This window comes from Pan paniscus, chromosome 23 (assembly GCF_029289425.2).
Source record: "Pan paniscus chromosome 23, NHGRI_mPanPan1-v2.0_pri, whole genome shotgun sequence".
NCBI lineage: Eukaryota > Metazoa > Chordata > Mammalia > Primates > Hominidae > Pan > Pan paniscus.
Genome location: NC_085927.1, coordinates 60,486,844 through 60,503,042, shown reverse-complemented (window position 1 = coordinate 60,503,042; position 16,199 = coordinate 60,486,844). Strand labels below are relative to the sequence as shown.

The following is a 16,199-nucleotide window of genomic DNA, read 5'->3' as shown; positions in this document are numbered from 1 at the left end:
ACCTGATTGGCCTCCGGCGCCTCGGATTGGCCCAGGCCGTCCAACAGCAGCCCCGCCCAGAGAGAGACCATTGGTCCTTGCCCATAGGGGCGGGGCCCGGCAGAGATCTGCGGAATTCGGCCTTCGGAAAGAGCCCCCGGGCCGGGGCACGGAGAGAGCCGAGCGCCGCAGCCGTGAGCCGAATAGAGCCGGAGAGACCCGAGTATGACCGGAGAAGCCCAGGCCGGCCGGAAGAGGAGCCGAGCGCTGCCGGAAGGAACCGAGCCCGTCCGAAGGGAGCGGCGCGCAGCCTGGCCTGGGGCCCGGTCGAGCCCGCGCCATGGCGGCCGAGGGGACAGCTGTGGCCGGAAGCGGGGCTGTTGGCGGCTGCCTGGCCAAAGACGGCTTGCAGCAGTCTAAGTGCCCGGACACTACCCCAAAACGGCGGCGCGCCTCGTCGCTGTCGCGTGACGCCGAGCGCCGAGCCTACCAATGGTGCCGGGAGTACTTGGGCGGGGCCTGGCGCCGAGTGCAGCCCGAGGAGCTGAGGGTTTACCCCGTGAGGTGGGAGGTCAGGGGTCAGCCTCTCCGGTGCGCGGATCGGGGTCAGGGGTCAGCCGCGGGGCCCTCAGGATGCTCCATGTTTTCGCCCCCCTCTTGCGCCCGCGCCTGGGGCGGGGCGGGGCCGGCCTGGCCGGGAGGGGGCCGGGGCCGCGGCAGGTAGGGCCGGCCGCGGGCTGAGCGCGCCTGGTGTGGGTCTGCAGCGGAGGCCTCAGCAACCTGCTCTTCCGCTGCTCGCTCCCGGACCACCTGCCCAGCGTTGGCGAGGAGCCCCGGGAGGTGCTCCTGCGGCTGTACGGAGCCATCTTGCAGGTGAGGGGGGTGTGAGCGCCGCAGCGCCAGTGGCTTTAGGGCCTGTCGCTTACGCGATGCGGGTAGTATTGTTCCCATTGCGCAGTTGAGGACACCGAGGTTCACGGTCTGAGTAACACTTACCTCATTACACCGAAGCCTGGGCCTGTATTCCCAGAGCTTTGGGAGGCTGAGGCGAGAGGATCACTTGAGCACAGGAGTTCGAGACCAGCCTGGACAACATAACGAGACCCCCATCTCTAAATAAAAATAGACCAACGCTAAAGCCTGTGCTCCAGAGCCTCCAGGCAATTGGATCAGAAGTCGCAGCTCTGGTGGGAGGAAGGCGAGCCCTCATGTGTGTCCCTGTGCCACTTTGCCTTGGCCCCTTTGCTGTCCATCCTTTTTCAGGGCGTGGACTCCCTGGTGCTAGAAAGCGTGATGTTCGCCATCCTTGCGGAGCGGTCGCTGGGGCCCCAGCTGTACGGAGTCTTCCCAGAGGGCCGGCTGGAACAGTACATCCCAGTACGGGCCCAGTCCTACCCTCTCCTCCCCAAGGCACCTCCACCCCCTAACCCTACCCCAGTGCCCAATGTCTGCCTCCACATCCCTCACCCCAAGTAGGGAATTTCCCCCAAAACCCTGACCTCCCCTCATTGCCCCAGCCCTTCCCCCTCCTGCCCCAGCCCCATCACCACCCTGATAGCTTCCTGGGTGCAGAGTCGGCCATTGAAAACTCAAGAGCTTCGAGAGCCAGTGTTGTCAGCAGCCATTGCCACGAAGATGGCGCAATTTCATGGCATGGAGATGCCTTTCACCAAGGAGCCCCACTGGCTGTTTGGGACCATGGAGCGGTGAGTCAGGAGCCTCCTCAGGGCTCCTGTACACCTGAGCTGAACCTCCATGCCAGCGGATGTGTCGGGGGCTCTATCCAGCCCTCCACTTGAGTGGATCTGATGTCATGGGCTGTCACAGAACAGGCTTTGAAATGCTTGCCAGAGGCCACATGCAGTGCCTCATGCCTGTAATCCCAGAACTTTGGGAGCCGAGGTGGGTGAGGTGGGAGGATCACTTGAGCCCAGGAGGCGGAGGTTGCAGTGAGCTGAGCTCATGCCATTGCACTTCAGCCTGGGTGAGAGCAAGACTCTGTCTCAAAACACCAAACAAAAAAAGAAAAAAGAAATGATTGCCAAGGCCAGGCACGGTGGCTCATGCCTGTAATCCTAGCACTTCGGGAGGCTGAGGTGAGCAGATTGCCTGAGCTCAGGAGTTCAAAACCAGCCTGGACAACACAGTGAAACCCTGTCTCTATTAAAATACAAAAAAATTAGCCAGGCATGGCAGCATGCACCTGTAGTCCCAGCTACTCGGGAGGCTGAGGCAGGAGAATTGCTTGAACCCGGGAGGCAGAGGTTGCAGTTAGCCAAGATCGCGCCACTGCACTCCAGCCTGGGTGACAGAGCAAGACTCCATTTCAAAAGAAAAAAAGAAATGATTACCGGACAAGTCACACAGTGATAGGAGCAGGGGTGCAGTAGTCTGGCCTGAGGGGTAGATAGGAGAGGGGTGGGAAAGAATAGCAGAGCCAGTGTATCCTATTCTTTGGGCTTCAGGTACCTAAAACAGATCCAGGACCTGCCCCCAACTGGCCTCCCTGAGATGAACCTGCTGGAGATGTACAGCCTGAAGGATGAGATGGGCAACCTCAGGTGAGGGCAGGCAGGACAAGGCTAATGGTAATGGTGTCCGCCCTTCCAGTATTTGCTGAGGGCTGGTGTCAGGGCCTGGACTGTTAGGGTGGCTCTGATCCTCCTCTAGTCACTCCTGCTCAGGACCCATGCTCCCATACCCCTGTAGGAAGTTACTAGAGTCTACCCCATCGCCAGTTGTCTTCTGCCACAATGACATCCAGGAAGGTAGGAGAAGGCATCTGAGTCTCCTAACCCAAGATGGAAGAGCCAGAGGGCTCTGGAGTGAGCAGAACCTCACCCCATTCCCCCAGGGAACATCTTGCTGCTCTCAGAGCCAGAAAATGCTGACAGCCTCATGCTGGTGGACTTCGAGTACAGCAGTTATAACTATAGGTGAGGCTGGAAAGATGGCTTCCCATAGATCTGTTCCCATAGGGCTCTTGAAAACAGGCCAGCTGCCCAGGGCATTTGGGGACTGAATGTCCACCTTATTCTCCCAGGGGCTTTGACATTGGGAACCATTTTTGTGAGTGGGTTTATGATTATACTCACGAGGAATGGCCTTTCTACAAAGCAAGGCCCACAGACTACCCCACTCAAGAACAGCAGGTATGTGGGCCAGAGGCTGGGGAGCAGGACCCATCCTGTGAGGAAGGAGGGAGGTGGAGTCTGGAAGGAATGGCCGGAAAGGATGTTACCTGGGAAATACTCCATAGTCTCCCCAATTCCTGACTCTTGGCCATTGATCGTAGTTGCATTTTATTCGTCATTACCTGGCAGAGGCAAAGAAAGGTGAGACCCTCTCCCAAGAGGAGCAGAGAAAACTGGAAGAAGATTTGCTGGTAGAAGTCAGTCGGTGAGGAAGGAGGGGCAGGGTGGGGTAGGGCAGAGCAGAGGAAAGAGGGATTGGGGAAGAGGCAGATTTATCAAGCTGCAGGGAAGGTGGCTGTGGAGAGTGGAGTTAGGACAGTGGGGGAGAAGTTAAAACTGTAGGGATTGGCCAACCTGGGTGAGGGGATCCAAGCAGTGCTAGACATGCTCTTGAATGCCCCTCCTTTTCCTGCCCTCCCCCCAGGTATGCTCTGGCATCCCATTTCTTCTGGGGTCTGTGGTCCATCCTCCAGGCATCCATGTCCACCATAGAATTTGGTTACTTGGTAAGTGACCCTAGGGATGGGAATGCTAGCTGGGGGGCTGGGGAGCAGCAGCAGCCACACTCTTCCAGGAGGCCTGGGGAGTCCCGGGTGGCTGTGGGCAGCCTGAGGTGGATGTAGAATGCTGGTCCCACGTCTTCTCACCACTGTGTGGGGTGGGTTTCCTTCCCTAGGACTATGCCCAGTCTCGGTTCCAGTTCTACTTCCAGCAGAAGGGGCAGCTGACCAGTGTCCACTCCTCATCCTGACTCCACCCTCCCACTCCTTGGATTTCTCCTGGAGCCTCCAGGGCAGGACCTTGGAGGGAGGAACAACGAGCAGAAGGCCCTGGCGACCGGGCTGAGCCCCCAAGTGAAACTGAGGTTCAGGAGACCGGCCTGTCCCTGAGTTTGAGTAGGTCCCCATGGCTGGCAGGCCAGAGCCCCGTGCTGTGTATGTAACACAATAAACAAGCTTCTTCTTCGCACCCTGTCCTGGCCCTGCTGAGCAGCAGCAGAAAGTACCAAACTGAGCAGTACACACAAAGGGACTCTTCAGTGTTCTGGGATTGAAAGTGGTTAGGGTTCATGCTGCCAGTTGGGGTCCCCCATCCCTCCCCAGTCCCCTGGCTGCAGCTTAGAATAATAAATACTAGGACTTGGGGAGGAGAAGGAGAGTGTTGGGGGTATGAAGACGACCCTGAGGTGGGGATGCCGCCCGGAGCACCAGCGATCCCAGAACAGGCAGCAGCTGACACATCGGTGACCTTTTCCCTACATTTGGCTATTTTTAGCTCTAATGCCACCATCCTCACGAGACTCTGGGGCCCCCCAGGCTCCCAGACCTTTGAGCAACCTTCACCGCACAGAAACCCAGCCGCGCCCTGCAATTCCCACCGCGGAAGGTGGGTGGGTTCTGGTTCTCGCCCCACGTTTTTCCCCGACCCCGATTTGGGAGTAGGTGTCAGGTTCCTGGTGAGGGTAGGGCGGGGGTGGCTAGGCCTGAAGGACGTGGGGACACGGGCCAGAGTGGCTGGCCCCACGCACGGACAGGAGTGAACCCGAGCTGTGAGTAGGGGCCGGCACAGGGCGGCCCGCGGGGGTCTGGGCCCTCAGCCCTGCACAGGGGCGAGGACGGCGCTGGGGCCCGCGCGCTCGGGTGGGGAAGGGCGGGCTCCCGAACCCTGCCTCTGTCCAGGCCGGCTCCACTTCCAGGGGCGCCTCTCTCCCCTGCCCGCGCCCTCGCTGACGCCCCCCAACTCCAGGCTGCCCTTCACCGTCCTTGGGGCTCCTGGAGCTTTCAAGGCCCAAATCCCCTGCACCACAGTGGCTGTGCCCACCCGGAAGGCTGGCGCGAGGATTTGGCGGCGGTTGGCCTGGCGGGGGGCGCGCGCCGGGGGCAGCCGCTAGTCGCGGGGTAGGGGGGCGCGAGGGGTCGCGGACTGGCTGGGGGCGTCTCGGCGCGGCTGGCGGCGGGGCCGGCCTAAGCGAGCCCGCGGACCCATCTGCCCCCGTCCTAGGTGCCGACCAACCCCCAGGATGGCGGAAGCTCACCAGGCCGTGGCCTTCCAGTTCACGGTGACCCCAGACGGGGTCGACTTCCGGCTCAGTCGGGAGGCCCTGAAACACGTCTACCTGTCTGGGATCAACTCCTGGAAGAAACGCCTGATCCGCATCAAGGTGCGCACAGGTGCTTCTCCCAGCAGGTGTAGAACGGAGCGCTCAGAGCGTAGGCAGAGGCCGGCTGTCAGCTGTTAAGCGCTTTGTTAGGGTCCCTCACTGCCCCCTTGGCTGGCACTTCTGCCCGGTACAGGTTGTGGAAGTACAGACACCAGAGGGGTGCACAGGATGTGGTCGGACACAGGGAGCTGTGGGTGTGGCGGAGGAAGGAGCACAGCAGGGCATCAGGAGAGAAAGCCTTCCAGGCCAAGACCAGGAGCCAGTTCCCAAGACTTCACAGGCAGGCTAACCTCCCGCCTTCCGGCTCCATAAGGGCGCCTGTTTCTGCCCACAGAATGGCATCCTCAGGGGCGTGTACCCTGGCAGCCCCACCAGCTGGCTGGTCGTCATCATGGCAACAGTGGGTTCCTCCTTCTGCAACGTGGACGTCTCCTTGGGGCTGGTCAGTTGCATCCAGAGATGCCTCCCTCAGGGGTAAGGAGTGAAACTGGAAGAGCACAGGTGCCGCCAGGGAGGGCTGGGCCCAGCTCCCAAGGCTGAGGTTCCTGAGCTGGGCAGATACAGGACAGCAGCCATTGGCAGTCACGGGGCAGCCCTCCCCTATGACAACCATTGTCTTAGCCCTACATCAGCTCATTTGATGCAGTCAGACATGAGTGTGCCCAGGGAGGTTCTTCCCCTTGGTGTCTCCCCTGAGACAGTTCACAGCCACCCGAGGGTGGCCTCAAGAGGACCCCCTGCAGCCCTTGCCCCTCTCCAATAGGTGTGGCCCCTACCAGACCCCGCAGACCCGGGCACTTCTCAGCATGGCCATCTTCTCCACGGGCGTCTGGGTGACGGGCATCTTCTTCTTCCGCCAAACCCTGAAGCTGCTTCTCTGCTACCATGGGTGGATGTTTGAGATGCATGGCAAGACCAGCAACTTGACCAGGATCTGGGCTGTGAGCAGCAGCCAGTGGAGGGGTTCAGGCACCTGGGTTGAGACTCTTTGGACTCCTTTGGGGTTCTGAGCTAGAGGGGAGAGGCAGACAGGGCACTGGTGCCTGGTGTGTGGTTTGTCCTGGAGGGGCTGGGATGGCTCTGAGGGTCTCAGGGAGTTGCTGGTTGGTTTCCATTTTTTCCACTGGCTCCCACCCCAGCACTCTGCTCTGTACCCCCAGATGTGTATCCGCCTTCTATCCAGCCGGCACCCTATGCTCTACACCTTCCAGACATCTCTGCCCAAGCTTCCTGTGCCCAGGGTGTCAGCCACAATTCAGCGGGTGAGGGCCTCGCTTGGGCATCCCAGTGGGCAGGGGAGGTTGGATTCAGGAGATGTTTCCAAATATAAGGTTCTGTGCAAAGAGTGGCCTTAAGGGCTTGAGAATAATGGGGCTGGGTGAGGAGGGAGAGATGGGAAGAGGATTAAGATAGAGGCAGCCCTTGCCATCTGGCCCCACGGTGATGATAACTGGCTGGACAGTACCTAGAGTCTGTGCGCCCCTTGTTGGATGATGAGGAATATTACCGCATGGAGTTGCTGGCCAAAGAATTCCAGGACAAGACTGCCCCCAGGCTGCAGAAATACCTGGTGCTCAAGTCATGGTGGGCAAGTAACTATGTAAGTTCGTGCCCCTGGGCTCACTGTCACCTGCCATGTGTCCTGGCTGCACCCGCCCCAGCTCTAACCTTCCACCTGCCCACAGGTGAGTGACTGGTGGGAAGAGTACATCTACCTTCGAGGCAGGAGCCCTCTCATGGTGAACAGCAACTATTATGTCATGGTATGAACTGGAGCCCCCAGGTCCCCACGCGTGCTCAGCTCTGTCCCAGCTCCAAGGCAAAGGACCTGGAGGACAGCCTGGAGCTCTAGTAGCAGCTTCCGTGGGCAAGTGGGGGTTATGGAGTGAGGCCTGAGGGAAAGGGAAGAGAGAGAGGAGATCCTAGAAGAGTCCAGAAGCAGCTTAGGGGCAATGGGGATCCTAAGGATGAGGAGAGTGGAGACCGCCAGCCTGCCACCGCTTCTCAGAGTCCTGGGGTCACTGCCCCTGCCCAGCTCGGGCTCTGTCACCTCTTTCCTTGGTTTCCTCACTGGCCTCCTGGCAATGGGTTCCCAGCTGTCCTGACACCATAACCAGGGAATTGTCTAGAACGTGTCTTGCTTTGTGTCCCTCTGCAGAGCCGGACAGCAGAATGGAGGCCAGGCTGCTGCTTTTAGAGCTCAGGAAGTCACAGTCTGCCTCTGCCCCATATAACTGGCCCTTCTGAGTCTCTGGGTCTCCCAGCCACCTGGGCTGTATGGCACGCCTCTTCTCTCCTTTCCCACGGTCCAAAGCACACTTGACTCGCCAGAGCCTACTGGAATTCTCCTCCATAAGCTGTCCTTCCAGGAATTTACACACAATTTGTCCATAGCAGAGGTTTTAAACTGCTTTTTAGTGGTAGAACCCCTTTATCAAAGCAAAAGAACTAGAATACAAGCACATAAAATAGCTTATAAAAAGGCAGCTCGGGCTGGGTGCAGTGGCTTACGCCTGTAATCCCAGCACTTTGGGAGGCCGAGGCAGGTGGATCACAAGGTCAGGAGATCGAGAGCATCCTAACACGGTGAAACCCCATCTCTACCAAAAATACAAAAAATTAGCTGGGCGTGGTGGTGGGCGTCTGTAGTCCCAGCTACTCGGGAGGCTGAGGCAGGCAAATGGCGTGAACCCGGGAGGTGGAGCTTGCAATGAGCCGAGATCGCACCACTGCACTCCAGCCTGGGTGACAAGAGCGAGACTCTGTCTCAGAAAAATAAATAAATAAAAATTTAAAAATAAAAATAAATAAATAAATAAATAAAAAGGAAGCTCAGAGCCAGGCATGGTGGTGCATGACTCTAATCCCTGCAACTCAGGAGGCTGCGGCAGGAGGATCACTTAGGGCGAGGAATTTGAGGCTGCAGTGAGCCATGCTTGTTCCGCTGCACTCCAGCCTGGGCGACAGAGCAAGACCCTAACTCTAAAAAATAAAGAATAAAGCAGCTCAGGCTGAAGCTGGAGCAGAGGGTTACTGCGATCAGTTGTGCATTTCTGGAGGTTCACCCCGGCAGCATGTGCAGGATGTACTGGAAGAGGGAGACAGAACACCTCAGGCCCCCGAATAGATTGGTCCTTGGGTCAGCAAGACTCAGGTGACACCCAGACAGAGGCCCCCACCCCGCGGGCTCTGTTCCTCTGTAGGACCTTGTGCTCGTCAAGAATACAGACGTGCAGGCAGCCCGCCTGGGAAACATCATCCACGCCATGATCATGTATCGCCGTAAACTGGACCGTGAAGAAATCAAGCCTGTGAGTTGCGTCAGGGTTGAAGGTGGGATGGGAGGGGAGACCTGAGTCTGAGCCATGCTGGGCCTTCCCTCAGGTGATGGCACTGGGCATAGTGCCCATGTGCTCCTACCAGATGGAGAGGATGTTCAACACCACTCGGATCCCGGGCAAGGACACAGGTAACTGAGCCCCCTCGCTGCTACCTGTGGGCCATCTGGCTGGCTCACTGCCCTCCTGCCTGCTCATCACCAAGCGTCCCCAGTGTCTCAGGGTCCTGAAACTGTGAACAGTAGTCAATTGTCACAGATACTAGACATCCATTGTTTACAGGCATGATGCTGGCACAGGGACCCCACAGGGCCCAGAGCAGAGCCCCTCCCCTCCGGGGCTCACTGTGCATGGTGAAGGGAGTCCTGCTGCAGCCCAAAGCTTAGGACAGACCCGGCACTGCCATGGAGCCGGCAGAGGAGGGGAGGGGCGCACCCAGCCTTCCCTGCTTCTGACACTGTATCCTTAGGCGGTTTGCACAACCTTCTAGTGCGTCGTTTCCTCTTCTGTGAAATACTTTATAGGATTGTTGTTGGTGTTACGTGAGAGAGAGTGGAAGCACCCAGCACAGGGCCTGGTTTAGGACACACGGATCCCATCCAGGGGGCAGGAAGGCCCAGGCAGAGGCCGAGCAAAGCAGGGTCTGGCAGGGGTCACCTAGTGCATGGGAAGTGGGCCCTTCCCAGGATGTAGCTGGGGGCCCCGCCTCAGCTTGCCCGTGGCCTGTATCACAGATGTGCTACAGCACCTCTCAGACAGCCGGCACGTGGCTGTCTACCACAAGGGACGCTTCTTCAAGCTGTGGCTCTATGAGGGCGCCCGTCTGCTCAAGCCTCAGGATCTGGAGATGCAGTTCCAGAGGATCCTGGACGACCCCTCCCCACCTCAGCCTGGGGAGGAGAAGCTGGCAGCCCTCACTGCAGGAGGAAGGTATTGGCCTCTGGGGAGGGACTGTCCCCACCCTGAGTTCAGGGCTCCGTGAGGAGAGGAGCATGGCCCTGCCTGCCACCCTGGAACTGGAGGCTGGAGGCACAACTAGGGGAGGGGCATTGGTGGTCATGGCAGCAGGACAGCCAGCATAACCTACCTCTGACGGGTGGCAGCCAGGTGAAGTGTGCAGAGGGTGGGGACACCCTCCAAAATAGCTTAGCACCCCCCACCTCCAGGCCCAGCCTGGCACACACACCCCCACCTCCAGGCGCAGCCTGGCACGCACCCCAACACCTCCAGGCCCAGCCTGGCACCCCACCCCCATCTCCAGGTCCAGCCAGGCCCTCAGAGGCACCCTCATCCCAAGTCCACGTGCCCACTGCTTACCCTGCCCCATGCTTCAGGGTGGAGTGGGCGCAGGCACGCCAGGCCTTCTTTAGCTCTGGAAAGAATAAGGCTGCCTTGGAGGCCATCGAGCGTGCCGCTTTCTTCGTGGCCCTGGATGAGGAATCCTACTGCTATGACCCCGAAGATGAGGCCAGCCTCAGCCTCTATGGCAAGGCCCTGCTACATGGCAACTGCTACAACAGGTACGGCAGCCCCAGCCCCACAGGTTACAGCTTAAGGTTAAAAGTTAGGGTTATGGTTAGAGGATTAAAGATAAAAGAAGGTAGGGTTATGAGCTGGGTGCAGTGGCACACACCTGTGATCCTAGCACTTTGGGGGCCAAGGCAGGTGGATCACTTGAGTGCAGGAGCTCAAGACCAGCCTGGGCAACGGAGCGAGACCCCTTCATAAAAGTAGTTAGGATTGTGATTAGTGGTTGGGTAGGGCTAGTGGCTAGGGTTAAAGGCTAGGGTTTGGGTTATAGAATAGGGTTAAAAGCCAGGCATGGTGGCAGGCACCTGTAATCCCAGCTAGTCGGAAGGCTGACGCAGGAGAAGCCCTTGAACCCGGGAGGTTATGGGAAGCTAAGATCACACCACTGCACTCCAGCCTGGGCAACAGAGCAAGATTCCATCTCAATTTAAAAAAAAAGTGAGAGAAAAAGAGAGAGAGAATAGGGTTAGTAATTAGGGTTAAAGGTTGGGGTTGCAGGTCAGGCTCCTCTGGACATTCCCAGCTTTGGTTCTTCATGTGTCTACTCTTCCTGCAGGTGGTTTGACAAATCCTTCACTCTCATTTCCTTCAAGAATGGCCAGTTGGGTCTCAATGCAGAGCATGCGTGGGCAGATGCTCCCATCATTGGGCACCTCTGGGAGGTAATAGCCTTGCAGAGGGAACCTGCAGGGGAGGCTGTAGGGGATGAGGCCAGCCTCTCAGTCTCATCCTCTCCCTGCAGTTTGTCCTGGGCACAGACAGCTTCCACCTGGGCTACACGGAGACCGGGCACTGCCTGGGCAAACCGAACCCTGCGCTCGCACCTCCTACACGGCTGCAGTGGGACATTCCAAAACAGGTGGGTTGGAAGCTCCCAGAGCAGGTGTGAGACCACAAAGCAGCAGGTGGGTACAACCCCGACAAGGCCTGAGCCTCCTCCTCCCCTGCTGGCCCCACTGCCTGGCCCAGCCCTCGGGAAGGCACAGGGCACGTCTCAGGATACCTGTAGAGTCCAAACTGGCTTCAGGGAGGACAGAGACCACCCACCGCCCCTGGGGCCATCTGTGTTTAGAGACAGCCATGAGATGGAGGAGGCACTCACAGGCCCCTGGAGCATTTTCAGCACTTCCCTCTTACCCACAAAGCTGAGCCCGGTCTCTGGGGGCTGATTCTCCCTCAGATTGTCTTTTGCGTACCCTCCTCCTGAAGATGTCTTGGCCGGCTGTGCCCTTTCTCCACCAGCTAAACGTCATGCCTCCTAGACATGACCCAGAGTCCTGCTTGGAGAGTCCTACCCTCAGCTGACCCTTCCCATGTCTTGGCAGTGCCAGGCGGTCATCGAGAGTTCCTACCAGGTGGCCAAGGCGTTGGCAGACGACGTGGAGTTGTACTGCTTCCAGTTCCTGCCCTTTGGCAAAGGCCTCATCAAGAAGTGCCGGACCAGCCCTGATGCCTTTGTGCAGATCGCGCTGCAGCTGGCTCACTTCCGGGTAGGAGCCCCGCCTCCCGCTGCTGAGAGGGCAGGGTGGTACCAGGGTCCACCTGCCAGATTCACCCCTCTGTATATCCCAGGACAGGGGTAAGTTCTGCCTGACCTATGAGGCCTCAATGACCAGAATGTTCCGGGAGGGACGGACTGAGACTGTGCGTTCCTGTACCAGCGAGTCCACAGCCTTTGTGCAGGCCATGATGGAGGGGTCCCACACGGTAAGTGTCCTCTGCCCATGTGGGGGTCACAGTCGTCGGGTGAGGTGCCCCCTCTGCCTCCTGTCTGCCTGGAGGGCCATGGCTACTCTTCACCCCTTTACTTCTGCCCCGCAGAAAGCAGACCTGCGAGATCTCTTCCAGAAGGCTGCTAAGAAGCACCAGAATATGTACCGCCTGGCCATGACCGGGGCAGGGATCGACAGGCACCTCTTCTGCCTTTACTTGGTCTCCAAGTACCTAGGAGTCAGCTCTCCTTTCCTTGCTGAGGTCAGCACCGTTGTTGGGTGTGTCCTTTGTCCCACTGCCCTCCTACACGCAGGGCTTGGGCCATCTCATGATGGAGCACGGCCTGTTTTCCTGGCTCGCTCCCCTGAAGCTCCCTGGAGGGCTGGGCCAGCTTTCCTGCCCACACCCCACCTGGGCCTGTGGTCCTGGGACTGAGCAGGAGCAACATCCTCTTCGTGGTGTTGGTGTCCTTGTGACAGAGAACAGACAAATATATGATCTGTCAGGTGGTGACAGCACTATTGAGACTAGTGAGGCTATGTGGGGGAGAGGCAGAGCCAGAGGGAGGGCTGGGCAGCTCACACAAGCCTTATGTGGCATGATGCACAGGGGACCACGGGGTGGTGGCCAGGGAGCTCCTGCACCCTCAGCAGAACCGTGTCTGGCTCAGAGTAGGTCGCAGACACGTGTTGGACAGGTGCTTTGTGGCCTCTGACCAGCTGCGGCCTCCATTGCAGGTGCTCTCGGAACCCTGGCGTCTCTCCACCAGCCAGATCCCCCAATCCCAGATCCACATGTTCGACCCAGAGCAGCACCCCAATCACCTGGGCGCTGGAGGTGGCTTTGGCCCTGTGAGTGCTCCTGAAGGGGGTGGGTGGGCAGCACCAGGGCCCTGAGGGTTTCAGTGGCGAGTGCAGGCCCTGAGGTCAGACGAGAGGCAGGAGCACCTTGCTTAGAGGAGAGCATAACCCCAGACCTGCATGGAAGCAGAATGTTAGCTATGGACTCAGGCAGCCAAGCACCTGGGACCCACCCATCCCAAATACCTCCCTGCTGAAGCATGACCGTGGTTTCCAGGGTACTGAAGCATGACTGTGGGGCTGGTTTCCAGGGTACTGGGCAGTGCACTGGGTGCTTCTGAAGTCTACTTATCCAAGAGAGTGCAGCTGTCTCCCACAGAAACCTTCACATGAGCTAGCTTGTCAGAAGGCTAGAGAACCCTCTGGAGAGAGACGGAGTGATCTAGAGAATAAGCCCCCTGAGGGAAACTGGGAGGTCCCAGATCCCTTGGCGGGGTCTGGGCAGCATTCTTTGGTTTTCACAGTTTCCTGGGGGTGGTCCTCAGGAAAAATGCAGTGTCTAGGGCTGGGGCCCGTTCCTGCAACTCTTGTGGGAAGAACAAGTACAATATCAGCTTGGCTTTCAGATCTTCAAGGTTTGATTTATGCCTTCTTCACCCTTCTTGTTGCCCTCAGGTAGCAGATGATGGCTATGGAGTTTCCTACATGATTGCAGGCGAGAACACGATCTTCTTCCACATCTCCAGCAAGTTCTCAAGCTCAGAGACGGTGAGTCTCCTGCCACAGCTCAGGCCTGAGGAAGGGGTGCCACCTGGGGCTGCCCAGGAACACAGGTGTCTTTGGCCGGGGAGGCATCCTTGCTTGTGGGAACAGAGGGGTGGGTGCATATCTGAAGGTGCATCTGAACTCTTGGCTCCCACAGAATGCCCAGCGCTTTGGAAACCACATCCGCAAAGCCCTGCTGGACATTGCTGATCTTTTCCAAGTTCCCAAGGCCTACAGCTGAAGGTTGGAGAAATGCCAGCTGCCCTTTCGTCCCCACACTGTGGAGGAAGGGACCTGTGGCAGCTCACAGGCATGAGGGGTGGCCGTGCACAGGTGCCCAGGCTCCAAGGACAGCTCCGGCAGCAGGTCCTCGCTGGGCAGATGCTGCTCCCTGAGGGCCCAGGTGGTGGAGGTGGGGTTGGAGCAGGAAGGGAATTTTGATTTTTTTTTTCTTGATAGATACTAATAAAAATAAGGCTGTGTAATTTTCTCTCAGCCCTTAGGTACCTGTGTTTTGTTTGGGAACTAGGAGGCCCTCCGCCTCCCCCAGCTCAGACCACAGAGGTGGCAAGAGAAGGGCTGAAGCTGGAAGACTGTTCATGAGGGACTTGTGTGACCTGCTTTGAAATGTGTGACTCTGCTGAGTGACGTAGGCTCTGAGATAGCTGTCCACGCCCACGTGTTTGCTTGGAATAAATACTTGCCTCAGAACCTTCACCTGTTCCCTGGGGCCATTTCTGTTTGTCTGTCTGCTGGAGAGTGAGCCCACCTCCTCCCATGCAGGGGCATGTGTGAGGCACCCCTCTTGGCTGAGGCACAACCCTGCACGGGCCCCGCAGCTTCTTGTCAGCATGGAAAGGGGCTGCAGGCCCAGGCCTGAAGTCTTGAGGCGCCAGGTGGTCATGTCTGCGAGAGGGCACACAGGATGACCTGTAGCAACAGACACTCCTTCACTGAGGTTGGCTCAGCTGCTAAAATCATGTTAAGAGTAAATACAAAATAATTATTCTTTTTTTTTGAGGCGGAGTTTCGCTCTTGTTGCCCAGGCTGGAGTGCAGTGGCACGATCTCGACTCACTACAACCTCTGCCTCCTGGGTTCAAGCGATTCTCGTACCTCAGCTCCTGAGTAGCTGGGACAACAGGCACCCGCCATCACGCCCGGCTAGTTTTTTGTATTTTTAGTAGAGGTAGGGTTTTACCATGTTGGCCAGGCTGGTCTCGAACTCCTGACCTCAGGTGATCCACCTGCCTCAGCCTCCCAACATGCAGGGATTATAGGTGTGAGCCACCGCACCCGGCCATAAAAAATAATTTTTATGAAAAGTATAAGTAGGCCCTCAATTACTGTAATTGAAGTGAATTAGATTCAGTTCTGGACCTTCATTTAGGAACCAGTGTCTTCATCCGTTTTTGTTTTTTTCTTTTTTTTCCCATGAGATGGGGTCTCACTATGTTGCCCAGGCTGGTCTCGAACTCCTGAGCTTAAGTGATCCTCCCACCTCGACTTTCCAAAGTGCTAGGATTTCAGGTGTGAGCCACCGTGCCCGGCCAGGAACCAGTGTCTGTTGAACACCCACCATAGACTTGGCCCTGTGCTGGGGATTCAGTGGTAAACAAGGTCCTATTCCTGCCCATGTCGAATTCACTGCTGGGTGAGGCAGGTGTGGTCAGGGGACAGAGCAGCTGGCAGGAAACCAGGAGGCTTTTGGAATAATCCACTTACCAAGTACAGGCATGGGTTGCTTAATGAAGGGGATACATTCTGAAAAGGGCATTGTTAGGCGATTTTGTTGTGCAAAGATTCTAGAGTGCATTTACACAAAGGTAGATGGTGCAGCCTACTACAGACCTGGGCTATGCTGCTTACCCTGTTGCTCCTAGGCCGCATGCCTTTACAACATGTTACCATACTGAATACCGTAGGCAACTGTAATACAATGGGAAGTCTTTGTGTATCTAAACTTGTCTAAACATAGAAAAGGTATAGTAAAAATGTTATATAAAAGATTAAAAATGGTACCCTTATGGCCAGGTGCAGTGGCTCACGCCTGTGATCCCAGCACCTTGGGAGGCCGAGGCAGGTGGATCACGAGGTCAGAAGATCGAGACCATCCTGGCTAACACGGTGAAACACTGTCTCTACTAAACAAAATACAAAAACTAGCCAGGCATGGTGGCGGGCGCCCGTAGTCCTAGCTGCTTGGGAGGCTGAGGCAGGAGGATGGCGTGAATCCAGGAGGCGGAGCTTGCACTGAGCCAAGATGGCACCACTGCACTCCAGCCTGGGCGACAGAGCAAGACTCCGTCTCAAAAAAAAAAAAGAGGAAAAGTAAGTGGAGAGACAAAAGGAGAGGTGGGTGGCAATTTCAGACAGTGGCAAAAGCAAGCCTTCCTGATTGGGGTCCTTTGACCACAGGCCTGAAGGAGACGAGGAGCAAGTCATGTCCCTCATGTCCCTCATGTTCCGTACCTAAGGGCAGAGTATTCCTGGCTGAAGGAACAGCAAGAGCCAAAGCTTTGCGGGCGGTGTCTGCTGTGATGAAGGATGTGGCTAGTGTGGAGTCAGGGATGGGAAGAGCAAGCGGGGCAGCTAGATCGGGGTGACAAGGGCCTCGTAGGCCAGATTCTGGATTTTCTGAATGACGGGGGAAGCTGTTGGGCTTTGAACAGAGGGTGACATAATCTGTCCTAATTTTAAGGGATCACTGGCTAACCAGG

General features: G+C 57.4%; 2 protein-coding genes across 17 annotated transcripts; both read left to right on the top strand.

Annotated features, from left to right (window-relative positions):
• The first annotated feature begins 258 nt into the window (after positions 1-258).
• On the top strand, positions 259-4,142 carry CHKB (choline kinase beta). Of its 4 annotated transcripts, none has more exons than XM_003804590.5 (11): positions 259-543; positions 744-852; positions 1,243-1,356; positions 1,552-1,685; positions 2,445-2,540; positions 2,689-2,747; positions 2,834-2,915; positions 3,023-3,131; positions 3,275-3,378; positions 3,598-3,679; positions 3,850-4,142. In XM_003804590.5, the coding sequence occupies exons 1-11, from the start codon at positions 320-322 to the stop codon at positions 3,922-3,924; spliced, it is 1,188 nt and encodes a 395-aa protein (XP_003804638.1). In that variant the 5' UTR covers positions 259-319; the 3' UTR covers positions 3,925-4,142. The 4 variants fall into 4 exon arrangements, 2 of the variants coding, with proteins under 2 accessions (XP_003804638.1, XP_008959734.1); XR_610263.4 differs by having other exon boundaries at positions 320-543; positions 3,303-3,378; positions 3,850-3,906; XR_004668600.3 differs by lacking the exon at positions 3,850-4,142 and having other exon boundaries at positions 320-543; positions 2,689-2,915; positions 3,303-3,378.
• Positions 3,930-14,217, top strand: CPT1B (carnitine palmitoyltransferase 1B). 13 transcript variants are annotated; one of them, XM_055105538.1, is made up of 21 exons: positions 3,930-4,069; positions 4,449-4,559; positions 5,175-5,334; positions 5,669-5,808; positions 6,098-6,275; positions 6,495-6,596; positions 6,797-6,934; positions 7,020-7,097; positions 8,538-8,645; positions 8,719-8,803; positions 9,407-9,602; positions 10,007-10,192; positions 10,759-10,864; positions 10,945-11,061; positions 11,528-11,692; positions 11,775-11,909; positions 12,024-12,176; positions 12,653-12,766; positions 13,391-13,483; positions 13,638-13,723; positions 13,977-14,198. In XM_055105538.1, the coding sequence occupies exons 3-20, from the start codon at positions 5,194-5,196 to the stop codon at positions 13,719-13,721; spliced, it is 2,319 nt and encodes a 772-aa protein (XP_054961513.1). In that variant the 5' UTR covers positions 3,930-4,069; positions 4,449-4,559; positions 5,175-5,193; the 3' UTR covers positions 13,722-13,723; positions 13,977-14,198. The 13 variants fall into 13 exon arrangements, 9 of the variants coding, with proteins under 9 accessions (XP_054961513.1, XP_063459439.1, XP_008959749.1 ...); XM_063603369.1 differs by lacking the exon at positions 13,977-14,198 and having other exon boundaries at positions 13,638-13,974; XM_008961501.4 differs by lacking the exon at positions 4,449-4,559 and having other exon boundaries at positions 3,937-4,069.
• The last annotated feature ends 1,982 nt before the right edge of the window (positions 14,218-16,199 follow it).

Coding starts and splice junctions, on each gene's coding strand:
- CHKB (XM_003804590.5), top strand. CDS start 320: ATGGCGGCCGAGGGGACAGCTGTGGCCGGAAGCGGGGCTGTTGGCGGC. Junction 2,541..2,688: donor GATGAGATGGGCAACCTCAG/GTGAGGGCAGGC, acceptor ATACCCCTGTAG/GAAGTTACTAGAGTCTACCC. Junction 3,132..3,274: donor ACCCCACTCAAGAACAGCAG/GTATGTGGGCCA, acceptor CATTGATCGTAG/TTGCATTTTATTCGTCATTA.
- CPT1B (XM_055105537.2), top strand. CDS start 5,194: ATGGCGGAAGCTCACCAGGCCGTGGCCTTCCAGTTCACGGTGACCCCA. Junction 8,646..8,718: donor ACCGTGAAGAAATCAAGCCT/GTGAGTTGCGTC, acceptor GCCTTCCCTCAG/GTGATGGCACTGGGCATAGT. Junction 12,767..13,390: donor CTGGAGGTGGCTTTGGCCCT/GTGAGTGCTCCT, acceptor TGTTGCCCTCAG/GTAGCAGATGATGGCTATGG.